The 15,770-nt window shown below is 52.3% G+C and overlaps 1 protein-coding gene across 1 annotated transcript in view; it reads left to right on the top strand.

Moving 5' to 3' along the window:
* The first annotated feature begins 3,994 nt into the window (after positions 1-3,994).
* The window catches only part of DUOX1 (dual oxidase 1), a 31,507-nt gene continuing 19,731 nt past the window's right edge, over positions 3,995-15,770 (top strand). The window contains exons 1-14 of the mRNA XM_065940318.1: positions 3,995-4,052; positions 6,153-6,236; positions 6,422-6,586; positions 7,372-7,559; positions 7,715-7,916; positions 8,021-8,187; positions 8,551-8,611; positions 8,733-8,829; positions 10,955-11,045; positions 12,050-12,152; positions 12,414-12,586; positions 14,150-14,325; positions 14,535-14,653; positions 15,457-15,594. Coding sequence (XP_065796390.1) covers positions 3,995-4,052; positions 6,153-6,236; positions 6,422-6,586; positions 7,372-7,559; positions 7,715-7,916; positions 8,021-8,187; positions 8,551-8,611; positions 8,733-8,829; positions 10,955-11,045; positions 12,050-12,152; positions 12,414-12,586; positions 14,150-14,325; positions 14,535-14,653; positions 15,457-15,594 — 1,822 coding nt within the window. The remainder of the gene's footprint in view (positions 4,053-6,152; positions 6,237-6,421; positions 6,587-7,371; positions 7,560-7,714; positions 7,917-8,020; positions 8,188-8,550; positions 8,612-8,732; positions 8,830-10,954; positions 11,046-12,049; positions 12,153-12,413; positions 12,587-14,149; positions 14,326-14,534; positions 14,654-15,456; positions 15,595-15,770) is intronic.

Raw genomic sequence — 15,770 nt, 5'->3', positions numbered from 1 at the left:
AGTCCACTGGGTCACAAAGAGTTGGACACGACTGAACGACTGAGCATGCATGCATGCATGGTCAGATATATACCTACAGGTTCATATAAATAGAAATACAGACAAAAGGAAGGAGTTCCCAGTACCATAAACATCTAGACACAAAAATCCTGCATCAGAGGCCCCTGTGACTAAGTTGAGGTGTTTTCTCACTGGGTGGGCCAATTTCCACATTCTGGGGTTGTTCTTTTCTCCTTTGCCACCTGGCCTGAGAGGTAAGGCATACCTTTCCTCTTAAAATACGGAAGTATTTCTCATGCTCAGTTGCATGAGATACAGAGTACCCATTCCTTACCTACCACAGGATAGAGTGGGGTTCCTCTGTGTGTGATTAGGGGTGGCCGAGAAATAAAGCTACAGTCTTCAAAGAAACACAGCCTAGTGCAAGCTCCAGACTTCTGCATTCAACGTTCTTCTGTACATTCTTAATGTTCTGTGCCCTCTCAGGGATTTCTTTCTGAAGTATTTCTCTGATTGCCTCCTGCTTCTTCTGGAACCGGTAAAGATGACCAATTCTCTACAAAGGGAGTGTGGGTGACTTACCTGGAGTTGTCAAGTACTCTGACTAGTGATACCAGTTGCTGGAATGTGATGGTTTATTTCTCTGTTTGGGGTGGACTCCACTCAAAGTTCACAGCTCTGGATGGCTTAAAGAACCCTGTCCAGAATTCCTGTCCCAATCTCTTTTCTTCAAGAAGGTGTGTGGGCTCGCGTACGTGTGCTTTTGCACCAAAGAAGGCCTTTAAGTGGAGAAATAGAACAAGATCTGAAGAGTGGGTTGGGACAGGAATCCTTAAGAAGGGCTGAGGTGGTTAAAGAGCCCAGGGGTGCTGAATCTTGCCAGCCCAATTACCTAGACTCCAGTTAAGCCGAGGTAAGGATTCTACATCTGTAAACCTCGTGGCCTTAGTTAAGTTTCTTGTTGTTTTGTTTGTTCTTTGCCTCTTAGCTTCTCACAGTACTTGGAACTCCCACTTGATCTGAACCTGGGCGGATGTGGGAAGTGTGCCTCTAGGGGCCTGAGCGGGGACAGCACTTCAAGGCCCTCTTCGACACCCACCCGGGCCGCACAGACTGAGCAGCAGTATACCCGCCACTTAAACCCGGACTGCTGTTTCCTACCTTTGCCTCTTCGAAACAGTGTGTGCCTGGCAGCCGGCGCCGCTCGCCTCTTCGTGGTGCAACCTCACATGAAGCGCTCCCAGGGATGGGATAAAGAAGAAACCAGGTCCGGACGCCCTGTCACCAAAAGCGCACGCCCTTTTTCTTGGCGGGGCTCTCTTGCAACCCCCACTCTTCTCCTACTGCACTTAAGTAGACTATGACCGGACAAACCAGGTCCGGGATGCTTTCCCGCCGTCTCGCCCCTCCCCGCTCCAAGTAGCTCTCAACCTTCTCGGACCGCACCCGAGTCTGCGGCGCTGCGCCCGCCCCCACCCAGCCTGGGACTGAAAAGGGACGGGTGCCCGAGAAAGATCCACTCCGCAGCCAGCCCTCCGACTCCACCTTCCCCTCGCCCTTGGCACACAGCCCTGTACAGTTCTAGCACAAACCTAGCGATGCAATCCCGGGTCCAGAGGGGCGCGGACGGGGCTCGAGGACAGTGAGACCCCCGAGATCTCGCGACGAACTCCGGGTGGTGGATGTTACCACGGACTCTTAAAAGGTCTTAGGACGCATGCCTTGCTCGAACGCCTAGCCTGGTTCTGCGGACGTTGACCGGTCCTCTTGGTCTTAGAGCCCACATCCGCCCGCGTGGAGAGGATTGGGCAGCGTCTCCCCTGTCCCTTCGCACCCTGTCCCCTCGTCGGCCCTCTCCCATCCCCAGCAGACCTTTTAGAAGCCGACTCGCTCTTTTCTCCGCTCACGTGGCCTCGCCACTGACCGGACGTCTACCCCATCTGAGCCGGGCGAGCCCGTGCAGTCTCGCCTTGCGCGCCCGGGTCTCCTCGGAGCACCTCGGCGGGTCCTGGCACTCCACCCCGCCCCGCCCCGCCTTAGAACTGGGACGCGCAGTCCCCTCTTCACCCCCAGCCCTGCCCGTCCCCGCGCAGAGACGGAGAAGACGCCGGACCCAGCGCGCGTCGCCGGCCCAGCAGCGAGCCCGGCGGGAGCCAAGCAGCAGTCAGCGCTCGAGAGACGCCGCGGCCGCAGGTCAGACTCAGGAGGGCTCGCGCGTGCACGGGCGCTCAGGGGAAGGTGACTGCGGTGATACTGCCACGCTTTTATGAGGGAAGGGGAATTCCAGCTTTGGCCCCGCTGAGCCTCCATTCTTAACCCGAGGCTAAAATGAGCCTGTGAAGACCTATCCTCCCCGGCTTGGGGAGACTGGGTTTTTCGGGAACTGGGAATGTTGGGTGGCCTAGTTCTCTTGGACATAGGGGCTGTCTTTGGAGCGCCTCCTGGTGCCACTGCATCATGTCAGGGAGGGAACTTGGGGCTTTTAGAGTCCAGGCTTTCCCCTTTTGCCCACCCTTGGGGCCAAGATGGAATGCCTATGGCCTTGACTCATCTTTCCCCTGCCCCAGGGAACTCACCGCTCTGGGACTCTGGGTCTGAAAAGCAGCCATGTGGGGAAAGAACCCGGCACCTGTGTTCTCTTCTGGTACTATCACTGCCTGGGGCTTCACTGCCCTGTCATGAGGCTCTGCTTTCCTTTCAAGGTTGTTGGGAAGTAAATGGTTGTGGCTACCCATCCTGAAGGAGTGGTTATGAAGCATGTCCACTTTGCCCTTCAAGTAGCCTGGCCTGGCCTGAAAGCTCACTGCATGCTTTATATTTATATATATATATATGTATACTGGTTGAGTGGTACACTGGTGACTGAGGGAAAGGGACAAGACATCCTAGATCAGTGAAGGGGCACTGTGGTCACTTCAGCGGGACCAGCCTTTTGGCTTTAACTATTCAAACCCCTCCACTGGGGGTGGAGACAGTGGCATGTTGAGCTTTTGAATTATGAGTGGGCCTAGTTTTTGCTTGTTTGTTTAATCTGCAGATTGCCTTTAGGAGGTCTTCTCTGGCCTTGCACCTCTCAAGGGTCCCAGCCTGAGTCCCCTGCTGCCTCAGTTTCCCCATCATTCCCGGGTGATTTGCTGGCCTAAGAGAGAGAGAGAAAGCAGGAAGCCAGCACCAAACACATGAGCACCTGGGGCTACATCCCTTCTGTGTCTGCCCAGAGAAGCCAAGCTCCAGCCTACCCTCTCTATATCACATTTACGTAACACTTGTCAATTTTCTTGCCTTGAATTCAGCCTCATTCTCACATTTGATTCTGGTGACCAGGCTAGGAGGTAGACAGTTTAGGCTTGTATATTCTCATAGCCAGAAGAGGAAACCAAGGTCCAGAGCAGATAAGTGACCTGCCCAAGATCACACTACTGGACTGGCCACTGCACAGCATCCTGGCCTCAACCCAGTGTTCTGGCCATCAAACAAGACTGTGTCCAGGGAACACATACTATGGGAAGACGAGTCAAAGCAAGGTTTCCCAGGATTTCCCAGGTGGTCCAGTGGTTAAGACTCTGCACTTTCACTGCAAGGGGCATCAGTTCGATCCCTGGTCAAGAAGCTAGAATTCCGCCCAGTGCTGTGTGGCATAGACAAAAAAAAAGCAAGATCTCCAATTAATCTTCAAAAGTAAAGTAAGTCCAGGAAGGCATAGGTTTCTGTCTGCTTTATCACTTAATCTCCAGTGCCTAGGTCAGTGCCCACCATGTAGGGGGTGCTTATCAAGTGTTCATTGAATGAATGAAAGATTCCTGGGAGAGAGTGAGTCTCCTGCCATTTGCTATACACCCTGGCCTTGGCCCACTTCCATGCCTTGATCTCGAGGGGCTTCCAGAGACCCCGACTCTCCTGAACTGCTGGAGCTCATTTTCTCCATCCTTTGTCTTTTTTCTAGGGTCTCCATGTTAGGGTTTTCTAACATCTGAGCCCTATTAACATTTTCATCATGAGCTTCCGCTTTGCTCTGGCATGGACACTCCTAGTTGGACCATGGATGCCCATGGGTAAGTACAGACTAGAGAAGCATGGCTAGGAGCAGAGGAATCCAGGATTCTCCAGGATCCTCCAAGGACAGAAGCTGAGTCATTTTTCACCTTTGTATCCCTAGTCCCTAGCTAACACAGCATCCTGCACATGGTGAGTGCTCATTTCAAGCCTTTTGATTAGATGAATGGTAATGGAATGAAAAATTCCTCCAAACACACAGAACTAGAGAGCCGTCAACTGCTGTGTCAGTACTTCCTATTGTATTCCTTACAATCTGGGGGCCCTTTCTCTCTCCACTATCTTTTCTTGTTCTTCATAAAGTCAGGACCCCTGACACCTCATAGAGGAAATGACTGATTACACGCACAAAACAAAAAAGAATCTTGGATTCGGGTTGGACCCAAAGCTGAAGCGAAGTCACCAGTGTCTTAAAACAATATGATAAAAACAAAACCCAGTAAGATCTGGGAGTTCCCTGGTGGCCTAGTGGTTAGGATTCCTGGCTTTCACTGTCATTGCCTGGGTTCAGTCCCTGGTCAGGAAATTGAGATCCTGCAAGTTTTGGTGTGCAGCCAAAAAAAAAAAAAAAAAAAAAAAAGACACCAGCCCAATAAGTTCCATAAGAGTTTCATCTTGTTACTTCAGCTTTGGACAGCCTCGTACTAGAATCTGAGGCCATTCTCTGTAGTCTGGGTTTCTGCAGAGAAAAGTGGCCTTAAGGTGCCACAAATTAGGTGTAAAAGAGCAAGTCCCTGATCATCAGGGGTAGGAGATGCAAGAAGAGAAAGCAGGGAAAGTTTGTGGAATGATCAGTCTTGGCTGGAGGCCATAGGATGGTGAGACAGCCCCTGCAGCTTCTCCCTTGCCAAAGCTGCTCGCAGTCCCATTCCTCCCAGTCCTCTCCTTCCCTGGGCATTGGATTTTTCCATTTTTTCCCCCAGCTCTTGCCTCTCATTCCCAGAGGCATTCTCCCCTATGCCCTACCCAAGAGGCGGTTTCTGCCATTGGCTCATCATATTTTAGAAAGCACATGTGTGTGGCAGCCCTAATTCCTGTCCCAAGTCCTGGTTCCTTAGTTGAATTCTTTGCTCAAACATCACGGCCTGAGTCATCTTCCATCTCAGATTTCCTGGTGAGTTTATGTGTATAAGTGTGTTGATGTGCAAGCTCTGCGGTCATGGGGTAGGAAGGTAGCTCTGAGATCCTGTCCTTGGTCTGAGTGGAACAACAACTAGAGGAATGGGTCTCTCTCTGGCTGATGAGAGTCCTTTTCTTTGCTCTGTTCTCTGAGGTAAGCAGAGAGGGAGCCTAAGCCCTGTAATCTCCTAGTCTAAGGAAAGGAATCTGGCTGGTCATCTGAGTTACTGACCAGAAGCATCCTTGCTCCACATCTACACTCTTCCTTCTGCCCCCACTGCCTGGGTTCTTCCCGCAACAGCTGAGTGCTTCCTCCTAGATCCTAGTTTTTGGAGAATAAAATAGAATCAGTAGGAGGAATTATGTGGGGAACATAATGAGGAGGCAGCAAGTTTATCCACATGACCAGTCAGTCCCTGATCCCACCCAAGAAACTGGGAAAAAGACATGAGTAGCAACAGGCCCCAAAGCCACAGCCCCATGGCTCACACCCTTACTCTGAGCTCTGCTCAACGGGACAGGGCCAAGCCCCCTCCATTCTGCCCCTGCCCACAGGTGAGTCACAGAATGACGTCCTTCCCTGGGTGGAAGAGTGGCTGACTCTTGCACTGTCTGATGTTTTAAGGCTAGGAAGAGTTTCTGTCCCCAGGGAGCTGAGGTGTGAGGGCAGTAGAAGATTCCTGCCTCCCTTGCCCCATCAGCACTGCCCTCCTCCACCCTCATCCTCTCTGAGGCCATTTATCAGTACATACCAGTTACACAACTTTAGTGCTCCCTGCCATATTTTCCCACTGAGCAGCTTAAAGATTGGGCTTGAATTTGGACATCACTTTGCGCTGGGTGATCTCCCTCTGCACCCTTCCTCCTGCACTGTGCTGGGCGTCCACTTTCAGCTGCTCCAAGTGCCAGGCCCCCTGGACCCATACCCAGGCTGTCCTCTTGTGCTTGATCAGCTGCCCCTTCCCTCTGTTCTCACACAGGATCTCAGAACTCCATTTCATGGGAGGTGCAGCGATTTGATGGGTGGTACAACAACCTCATGGAGCACAGATGGGGCAGCAAAGGTAGGTGAGAGTCAAGTGGAGACCAGAGTCAGGATAGTAGTCACCACTAAGGGTCATGGGCTGGCTGGTACCCACAAAAGCTCCTTCATTCCTAAGCTCTTAGAATCTGTGGTTTGGAAGGAGCCTGGGAGAGGGGCCCGGGAGCCCCCTGAGAATTCATCCTGTGCCTCCCTCTCCTCCTCTAGGCTCTCGGCTGCAGCGACTGGTCCCAGCCAGCTATGCAGATGGCGTGTACCAGCCCCTGGGAGAGCCTCACCTGCCCAACCCCCGGGCCCTGAGCAACACCGCCATGAGGGGCCCCGCAGGGCTGGCCTCACTGCGAAACCGCACAGTGCTGGGGGTCTTCTTCGGTGAGGGCCTCAGCATCTGGGGAAGGGAGGTCTGCGGGGTCAGCTGGACACCTCTGTGTCTGACACCTCTATGTCATCAGGGAGTGACAGAGAGAAGTGACGGAGGGTCTGAGAGAGGGGTGTGAGAGATGGAAGAGGAGTCAATGGGGTGGTGGTGTAGGTTTGGGAGCAGGGGGAGAAGGGAGAGGCATAAATAAATCTGTACCACCTTAAGCTGTTGATGGGAGTGGGAAGAGAGGACCATGGGCATAATCCCGAAAGGGCTCACTCCCAAAAGGGACTCTATTTTCACTCTGCCCCTGTGGCTCCTAGGACAGCTTCAGGGCAGGGTGCTGATTCTGGTACGAAGGCTGAGGATGGGCTGGCAAAATGGGGGTGCTAGGTGGGCCTGACCCCACTGACTGGGGGTCGTTGGCTCTGAGCAGGAATGCTCAGCTCCTGTTGGCCATCCCTGGTGCCCCTACGTGCTTTCCAGTGGGCAGCATCCCGCTGAGACTAGCAGGCCCTCTGGGCAGGCTGCTCCCAGCTGCATGTCGCAGCCAGTGCTGCCAGCCCTGCTGCCTAGGCACATTCACGGGCACCTCCCAGTTACCAAGGAGAAGCCCAAACTTGACAATGAAAACACTTTGGACAAAGGGTTGGTAAGGGGTGGAGAGGTCAAGGCTTAGACTTGCCCGTAATTGCTTCTGAGTGTTTTAAAGCTTGAAGGGAAGAGGCTGGGGGTCTAGATACACGGCTCAGGGGCCCTCTGCTGGCCCTACGGCGCCCTCCCCAATTGCTGGCAGGCTACCACGTGCTGTCGGACCTGGTGAGCGTGGAAAAGTCTGGCTGCCCAGCCGAGTTTCTCAGCATCCACATTCCACCTGGAGACCCGGTGTTCGACCGCGACCGGAGCGGGGACGTGGTCCTGCCCTTCCAGAGGAGTCACTGGGACCCCGAGACCGGACAGAGCCCCAGCAACCCCCGGGACCTGGTGAGCGCGGCAGGCGGGGATGGGGGGCTGGCGGGACCCGAGGCTGCCGCGGAGACGATCCCATCCCGCCGCACCCACGACACCCGCGGGCCCTCAGCCCTCCCGGACCCGCCTGGCCGCCCGACCCCCGGCTCAGCCTCCCGCCGTCCCCGCAGACCAACGAGGTGACCGGCTGGCTGGACGGCAGCGCCATCTATGGATCCTCGCACTCCTGGAGCGACGAGCTGCGGAGCTTCTCCGGGGGGCAGCTGGCGTCGGGGCCCGACCCCGCCTTCCCGCGGGCCGCGCAGGCCCCGCTGCTCATGTGGACACCGCCTGATCCCGCAACGGGCCGCCGCGGGCCGCGGGGGCTGTACGGTGAGGCGGCGGGGGCCGGGCGAGGTGCGGGCGGGGGCCGGCGAGGGGCGCCCGGCGGTCCAGCCCGCGCTCATCTCCTCCCTGCGTTCCCGCGGCGCGTGCAGCCTTCGGGGCCGAGCGAGGGAACCGCGAGCCCTTCCTGCAGGCGCTGGGTCTGCTCTGGTTCCGCTATCACAACCTGTGGGCGCAGAGGCTGGCCCGCCGGCATCCGCTCTGGGGGGACGAGGAGCTGTTTCAGCACGCGCGCAAGAGGGTCATCGCCACCTACCAGGTGGGTCCCCCACGGCCTGGTCCCCGGGAGACTCCAGAGCCCTCGGTCCTGGACGACCCCGCCAGAAACACCCCCTCTCCACAGAGCTGCCGTCTAGGAAAAGCCCCTGAGGGTGATAAGCAGGCAAAGCGCTACTCACGAAGGAAGTTTTCCAGTCATTATCATTTCGCAGCCTGCTCCCCACCCGCTTGCCCTGGTTGCTTGTGGGGAACAGGAACCTCCTCACCTCTTCTGTCTGAGAGCCTCTCCCGTGACTGCCCCTGCCTGGTCCTCATCTCCCACCTAAGCCTTCCTTGAGCTCAGATCTCTCGTGGCCTGGCTGTTCCAGCGCTGGCCTCCCCTTTCCCCTCTCTTGACCCTCAGAACATCGCCATGTATGAGTGGCTGCCCAGTTTCCTGCGGAAAATGCCCCCGGAATATGCAGGTGAGGGGATGGGGAGGGAGGAAGGGAGAACTTGCTGGAACTTTTTTGGTGGGGGCGGGGAGAAGTTGGGTGATTTAAGGGCTCAATCTTTCCAATCCTATCTCCTCTCCACTCCTGCCAGGATACCGCCCTTTCCTGGACCCCAGCATCTCCCCGGAGTTCCTGGCTGCCTCTGAGCAGTTCTTCTCCACCATGGTGCCCCCTGGCGTCTACATGAGGTGAGGGAGGGGCTCAGATGTTAGTGTGTAGAGGGGTGGAGGTGCATGTTGAGAAAAATCTACCCTCAGGACTGGTTTATCAATCTGAAGTATGCCCATTCCCCAGGGAAGAATGAATAGGGAAGGAAAGAAGGACAATTGTTTTAAAAAATACATCACTGTGTGTGTGTGGTTTAATATTTATTTGGCCATGCCAGGTCTTAGTTGCGGCAGTTGGGATCTTCAGTCTTCATTGCAGCATACACAGGATATTTTAGTTCCACACGTGGGATCTAGCTCTCAGAACCAAGGCCCCCTGCATTATAAGCACAGAGTCTTAGCCACTGGACCACTAGGGGAGTTCCAATCACTGTGGTTTTTAAGCACCTTAATGTTCACTTTTTTGCAACTGGTGTAGATATCAATCCCCCCAATTAAAGATCAGTTAATTGAGGTTCAGAGGGTGAATCACAAAGCCCCCAGGTCTGCACCTCAGGTGTTGACACTATACTGGGGGCATTCTTAGCTATAAGAACAGAACATGCGGCTTATAAGCCTTTGGAGGGTATTACAATAAAAATGTGTGAGAGCTGAAGAAAAGAGAAAGTGTTGGCTCCAAAATAATGAGAGGGAAACTTTAAAAACATACACATATTAAGTTAAAAGTATACATATTAAGTTAAAAGTATATAAAACAAAGCATGGCTTTGTTTTATTTTTTTTCCAGCTGCATTATAATTTAAAACAATTCATGGATTAGATTTTTTTTACTCTAGAACAATTTCTGGATATGGCTGATGATGGCTAAGAAATTGTAGTACTTGAGTTATCCACAGACAAGTAATTTCAAAAACATGATTAATAATCCCTTTTATATGTTTTAATTTACATACATAAATATAAATATATGTAAAGAATGTTGCCCACCAGCCAGTTCCACAAGGAACCACTTGTGGAATTAACCACTGCAGCTATCTTCCAACAGTATACCCTGAAAAAGAATTTGGTACCAAGAAAAGGATAAGGCACTCTGTGCATTGGAAAAACAGACTCCTTAGATAGCTAGAGATATCTCAGAAAAATATTTTTAATGACCCCAGATTCTTCTATCTCCCAATACATAGAAAAACACAAAAACCATTAACCAGGATAACTGATCCTCATGACTAGCAGTAACCTTCTACAGAGATGGGTGTTTGCACCCATTCTCTAGCCAAAAATCATATATATACACTAGCTTCTCTCCCAGCCTTTTTGGAGCAGTCCTCTCAGAGCTACTCAGAGACTGTTTCCTGGACTATAGTCCTCAGTAAGTTCCCTGAATAAAACCTGAACCTGGGCTATGCTAGTAGCAAGAACTTGCCAGCTTTATCCAAATGCAATAGCATCAACTCTTGTACATAAATTTTTCTTGGTATTTTCTAAATGGGAATGGCCAAATCCAGTCCTATTGAAACAGCCTGAAAAATGCAATCTTAACTTGCCTGTATGGGACCCAAGGGTTAGTGTATTATTTTTTCCCCTACAAATTCGCACTGTGCAATAACGAGTAGAAGTCATCTGCATAAACTGAGGGAGACTTCCCATTCTGTTACGTATGAGTGGACATATTCGTATCACACTTTCTTTTTAATCTCAACTAGAATTGTCCTCTGGTGTGAGAAGCATAATTATGTACCCTGGAACCACATTTAACTGTATGCAGTTTATAATATCAAGGTCACTAACAATTTATATATAGAACTACCTTGTAAGTCAAAGTTGTGTGGGCATTTGTGCTTAAAAAAATAATAATAAAAAGGATACTAAAAAAAAAAAAAAACCTGAACTCACAACTCTTATGTTGTGCATTTTTTTTCAGTTGACAGTTTATCTGTATCTATACCCATATCCATATCTTTATCTGTTGAGAGAGAGCTAGAGAGAATGAAACATGGCAAAATATGGGATACAGTTTTAGAAATTTGGTTTAATGTGTGGAGAGGGACCATCCAAAAATCAGATTGTTCAGGACCTGACCACACACCACCTTAAGGAAGCAATGACCGGGGTCCTTGGCTCTAGCTTTGGAGACCAAAGCTGATGCCTGCCTGACATTAGGACTTCATAGCCTCAGTCACCACTAAACCTGCTCCTTTCATTTCAGAAATGCCAGCTGCCACTTCCAGGGGGTCATCAATAGGAACTCAAGTGTCTCCAGAGCTCTCCGGGTCTGCAACAGCTACTGGAGCCGAGAGGTCAGGATTGAGGGCACGTATGTGTGTGTGTGTGTGTGTGTGTGTGTGTGTGTGTATGTGTCTGAGGGTGGGTGGTAAAGGTGGGCAGTAGACTGAGGTAGCCAGCTGGGATGGGCTGGGGTGGAGGAGGCAGCCCGGGGCACCTCAACCTTCTCCCCTACCAGTGTCTGAGATGACCAGGTAGCTGTGGACCGTCAAACATCAGTCTCCTCCCCCACCTCAGGGCAGTGTGAGGCACGGGCGTGGGGACTGTGCAGATATTGCTTTGCATGGGTCACTTCTTCCTAGGTTTTCCTTCTCCCCTGTAGGCACTGGAGTACCCCAGCCATCACTTCCCCCAAGGAAACTTCCCAGTTAGACACACCTGGGCAGCGTGTGAATGTGTATGTGTGAGCAGGGCAAGGTGGAGGGAGGAATTCTGAGAGATGAACAGGAATCATCTGTCCTGGTCACTAGGGGTAAGGAGCATTAACCATTCATTTAAAGCAAAATCATATACTCCATGTAGTATGTTCATAGAGGGCAGGTAAGAGGAAAGAGGGAAGAGGAAAGCAGAGTCATAGATCTGGGCTGAAAGAGACGTCAGTGTCCTGCTAATACCTTTGTATTATTTTACTTATTTCATTAATAAGGCCCTTTTATTAAGGGCAGGACACTGAGTTCAGACAGGTTCTGTCACACAACTGGTTGCTAACAGAGCAAGGGCCAAGACCTAGACCAAGTGCCTTTGGCAACTGTACCATCAAGTTTCCTAAGACAGAGGTAAAGTTTTAGGTCCCTTGTGCTTGTGGAGACCTGTGTCCTAGCAGCATGCACTCTGGGTGGATGGGGACCTTGTTCATCCTGAGTGGGGAACCAAGCTGTAGAGGAAGAATGACCCCCCAGTTTGGGAGCAAACAGCAGGACTGGATGGGCCCAGGACCCAAAGTGTGGGGTTGAGGGAACCTGACTGCCCAACCTCTGGCCTCTTTAGCCACACCTCTCCCCTCTCTCCACACCTAAAGCACCCCAACCTACAAAGAGCTGAAGACGTGGATGCGCTACTGCTGGGCATGGCCTCCCAGATCGCTGAGCGAGAGGACCATGTGGTGGTGGAAGACGTGCGAGGTGAGGCTGAGGTTGTCCCTGCAGGCTATGCAGCCCTGGCCCCTGGGAAGAAGTTCAGCGGGAGCTCCAGAATCGGGCAGGGAGCATGCCGGTTGGGGGGCGACGAGGGATGGGGAACCTACACTCTCTCATTGCTGATGGAGCTTCTGACCTGCAGACCACAGCTCCCTCTGTGTGGGTATGGCTGGGGTCCCAGGACTGGTGGGAACCTGGGCATGAGGTCCAGGAACTCCCTCAGACTCTTCAATATCTCATCCCCAGATTTCTGGCCTGGGCCACTGAAGTTTTCCCGCACAGACCACCTGGCCAGTTGCCTGCTCCGGGGCCGGGATCTGGGCCTGCCCTCTTACACCAAGGCCAGGGCAACCCTGGGCCTGCCTCCAGTTACCAGATGGCAGGACATCAACCCAGCCCTCTCCCGGAGTGATAGCACTGTGAGGAGGGGTTGGGCCCCTGGTGGTGGGGCCAGGGGGGAGGTCCAGGGCACACTGGGTTGAGACGCAGAAGACAGACAGCAAGACACAGGCACCAGAGGCAAGCACCTGGTGGGCGGGGCAGAGCTCACCCAGGCCGCTTTTCGCAGGATCACACGCCAGGATGGAAGTTACCAGACCAGCAGGATCAGGTTTAGACTCTGCGATTGTGCAGATCCAGCAAATGTTTAGAGAGCATCTGTTGCACTTAATAGGGTTCATCTCATTTACACTTCCCAAGAACTCCCTGAATGAGCTTAGGAGGTCCTTAACTCAAGAACAAACTGTACTTTCGTATGCCAATATTCAAGCTGCTTTTGGAGAGTCAGCTGTCACACTCTGAGTTATCACCTGGGCAAACGGCATGGCCTGCCAGCCAGCAGACCAGTTCTGGCTGCCTTACCTTTTGGGCACAGCACTGCTTCTACAGTTGTGCTCAGTCACTTCAGTCGTGTCTGACTCTTTGCAACCCCATGGACCATAGCCAGTCAGGCTCCTCTGTCCATGAGGTTTTCCCAACAAGAATACTGGAGTGGGTTTCCATACCTCTTCCAGGGGATCTTCCTGACCCAGGGATTGAATCCTCATCTCCTGCCTCTCCTGCATTGGAAGTGGATACTTTACCTCTGAGCCACTGGGGAAGCTAGCAGTCAATAATTATTTTTTTGCTTTTGCCCTCACTATTTTATAAAATTATTGGAAAGTGGAGAATTGAAAGGTTATAAAGAAGTGATATGTCCATGAGGCTTGAAACTTTTATAAATTCAACATGTAGATAGGAATCACCAGTTATGCCAAAGGCAGCAAATCCTTAACTTCAGTTGGGCCTCATTGGAATTAAGCTGGTCCAGTGCTCAGATGGTAAAGAATCTGTCTGCAGTGCAGGAGACTTGGGTTCAATCCCTGGGTTGGGAAGATCCCCCTGGAAGAGAGCATGGCAACCCACTCTAGTATTCTTGCCTGGAGAATCCCATGGACAGAGAAGCCTGGCAGGCTACAGTCTGTGGGGTCTCAAAGGGTCAGACCCGACTGAGAGACTAAGAACAGCATAGCACACAGTGATTATTTACATTGTGGAGGAAAGAACTACAGTAAAGGTCAGGTGAACGGCACTGTTCCTATCCTGTCTCTAAAAGGCAATGGATGTGAAGGGATTCGATTTTCCAGACTTTTTTTTTAACCTGTAAAGATTAGAAGCTTTTTCTGACTTATCATTCAACCATTCAACTTTCATGCTGATTTTGACCCTTCAACTGTCATACCTTTTCAAGAACAAGTCACCTAGGAAACTGCCTGCCTGTTTTGTTTTAACTTGATAAATAAGCAGCTGAGTCTGTGAGAGAATTCTCATAAATGAGTCAACTTATAGAAAGCATTCAGAGCAGTGCCCAGCGCATAATGAGTGACTTATCATCACTGTCACTTTTTTATGATGATCCCTGGGGCTGATCTCTTGGAGCCAGCTCTTGGTTGGAGGGCAGGTACTCAATCTTTGCACTCACTCCTCTCCCTTCTTGGCTCCAGGTGCTGGAGGCCACGGCGGCCCTGTACAACCAGGACCTGTCCCAGCTGGAGCTACTCCCTGGGGGGCTCCTGGAGAGCCACGGGGACCCTGGGCCCCTCTTTAGCACCATCGTCCTTGATCAGTTTGTGCGACTGCGGGATGGCGACCGCTACTGGTTTGAGAACAGCAGGAATGGGTAAGGCCTGCTTGGATCCCGCCTCAGACTCTACCTCAGCCTGGATCCCGTACCCTCTGCCCATGAATGGCCCCCATGGGCCCTTGACTCCCAGCTGACCCACCACTCCCTCCCCAACGCTTTGTGTCTTTTCCTTCATCTGGGTTCCTGGGCCTAGGGGCCTGCCTCGCTCACCCATCTCAACAGCTCCCCACCTCTCCCACTCCCAGGCTGTTCTCTGAAAAAGAGATTGCAGAGATCAGAAACACTTCCCTACGGGATGTCCTAGTAGCTGTCACCAAGGTGGACCCTGGGGCCCTGCAGCCCAGTGTCTTTTTCTGGCATGCTGGTGAGTGGCCCGGGGCGCTTTGTGGGGTTTGGGATGTGGTGCCTCAACCCTCCCCAGCTGGGGGCTTGGTTCAGGGTGACTGGGTAGTAGACTCCATGTGGGGAGTGTCCCTGATTCTGTCCCTGAAGACTTGGGTTCTGGGGCCCCCGGTGGTCACATACAGCCATGTAGGATCCCTTCTGTAAAACCCCAGCAGGTACCCAAGCGAGGGTAGTACTGAGATGCAGAGAGACCTGGTGAGGAGGCTCACATCTGGCCAGGATGGTTATAGCATTGTGGGGGTCAAGCTATCCTTTGTTGTTGTTGTTGCATTGCTAAGTTGTGTCCAACTCTTTGCAACCGCATGGAGGTTGCAGCACACCAGGCTCCTCTGTCTTTCACTACCTGCTGGAGTTTGCTCAAATTCATGTCCACTGAGTTAGTGATGCCATCCAAGCATCTCATCCTCTGCCACTCCCTTCTCCTTTTGCCTTCAATCTTTCCCAGCATCAGGGTCTTTTCCAATGAGTTGGCTCTTCGCATCAGGTGGCCAAGGATATCCTAACCCCACTGCAGTGATGAGGGAAGGGCTGTGTGTGTGTGTGTGTATTATGTGTGTGGGGGGGAGAGACAGGTTGAGGTTCATTTTTTATCCACATGTTACCCAAGTAGGCAGATGCCAGATCCTTGGTACAATGGCAGGGGTAAGAAGCCCCCTCCCCTCTGCTTCCCAGAACTCTCTGCCACCCTAACATCCTCAGTGATCCTGTCCTAGAGCATGTGGCCCAGCACCCCCAGGTCTGTACATTCCTCTGTCTTCCCAGGAGACCCCTGCCCACAGCCAGGACAGCTCAGCACCGAAGGCCTGCCAGCCTGTGCTCCCCCCATCATGCGGGACTATTTTGAAGGCAGTGGATTTGGCTTCGGGGTCACCATTGGGACTCTGTGCTGCTTCCCCTTGGGTAAAAGTGATGGGCAGGGTGGGGCTGGGTGAGAGGTGTCAGCTGGGGGTGGGGTCATCTGTATTTATGACAACCAACAAATGCAGAGTACTGTTCCTCCGAGGAGATGAAAACATCAGAGCAAGCAGGACGTGAGAAGTTTTAAATTGACACATAAGTCAGCTCCAGGGGGAATT

Source organism: Muntiacus reevesi, chromosome 7 (genome assembly GCF_963930625.1).
Source record: "Muntiacus reevesi chromosome 7, mMunRee1.1, whole genome shotgun sequence".
NCBI classification, from domain to species: Eukaryota; Metazoa; Chordata; class Mammalia; order Artiodactyla; family Cervidae; genus Muntiacus; species Muntiacus reevesi.
Note: the sequence above shows the minus strand (reverse complement) of the source record. Positions and strands in the feature narration are given on the sequence as shown.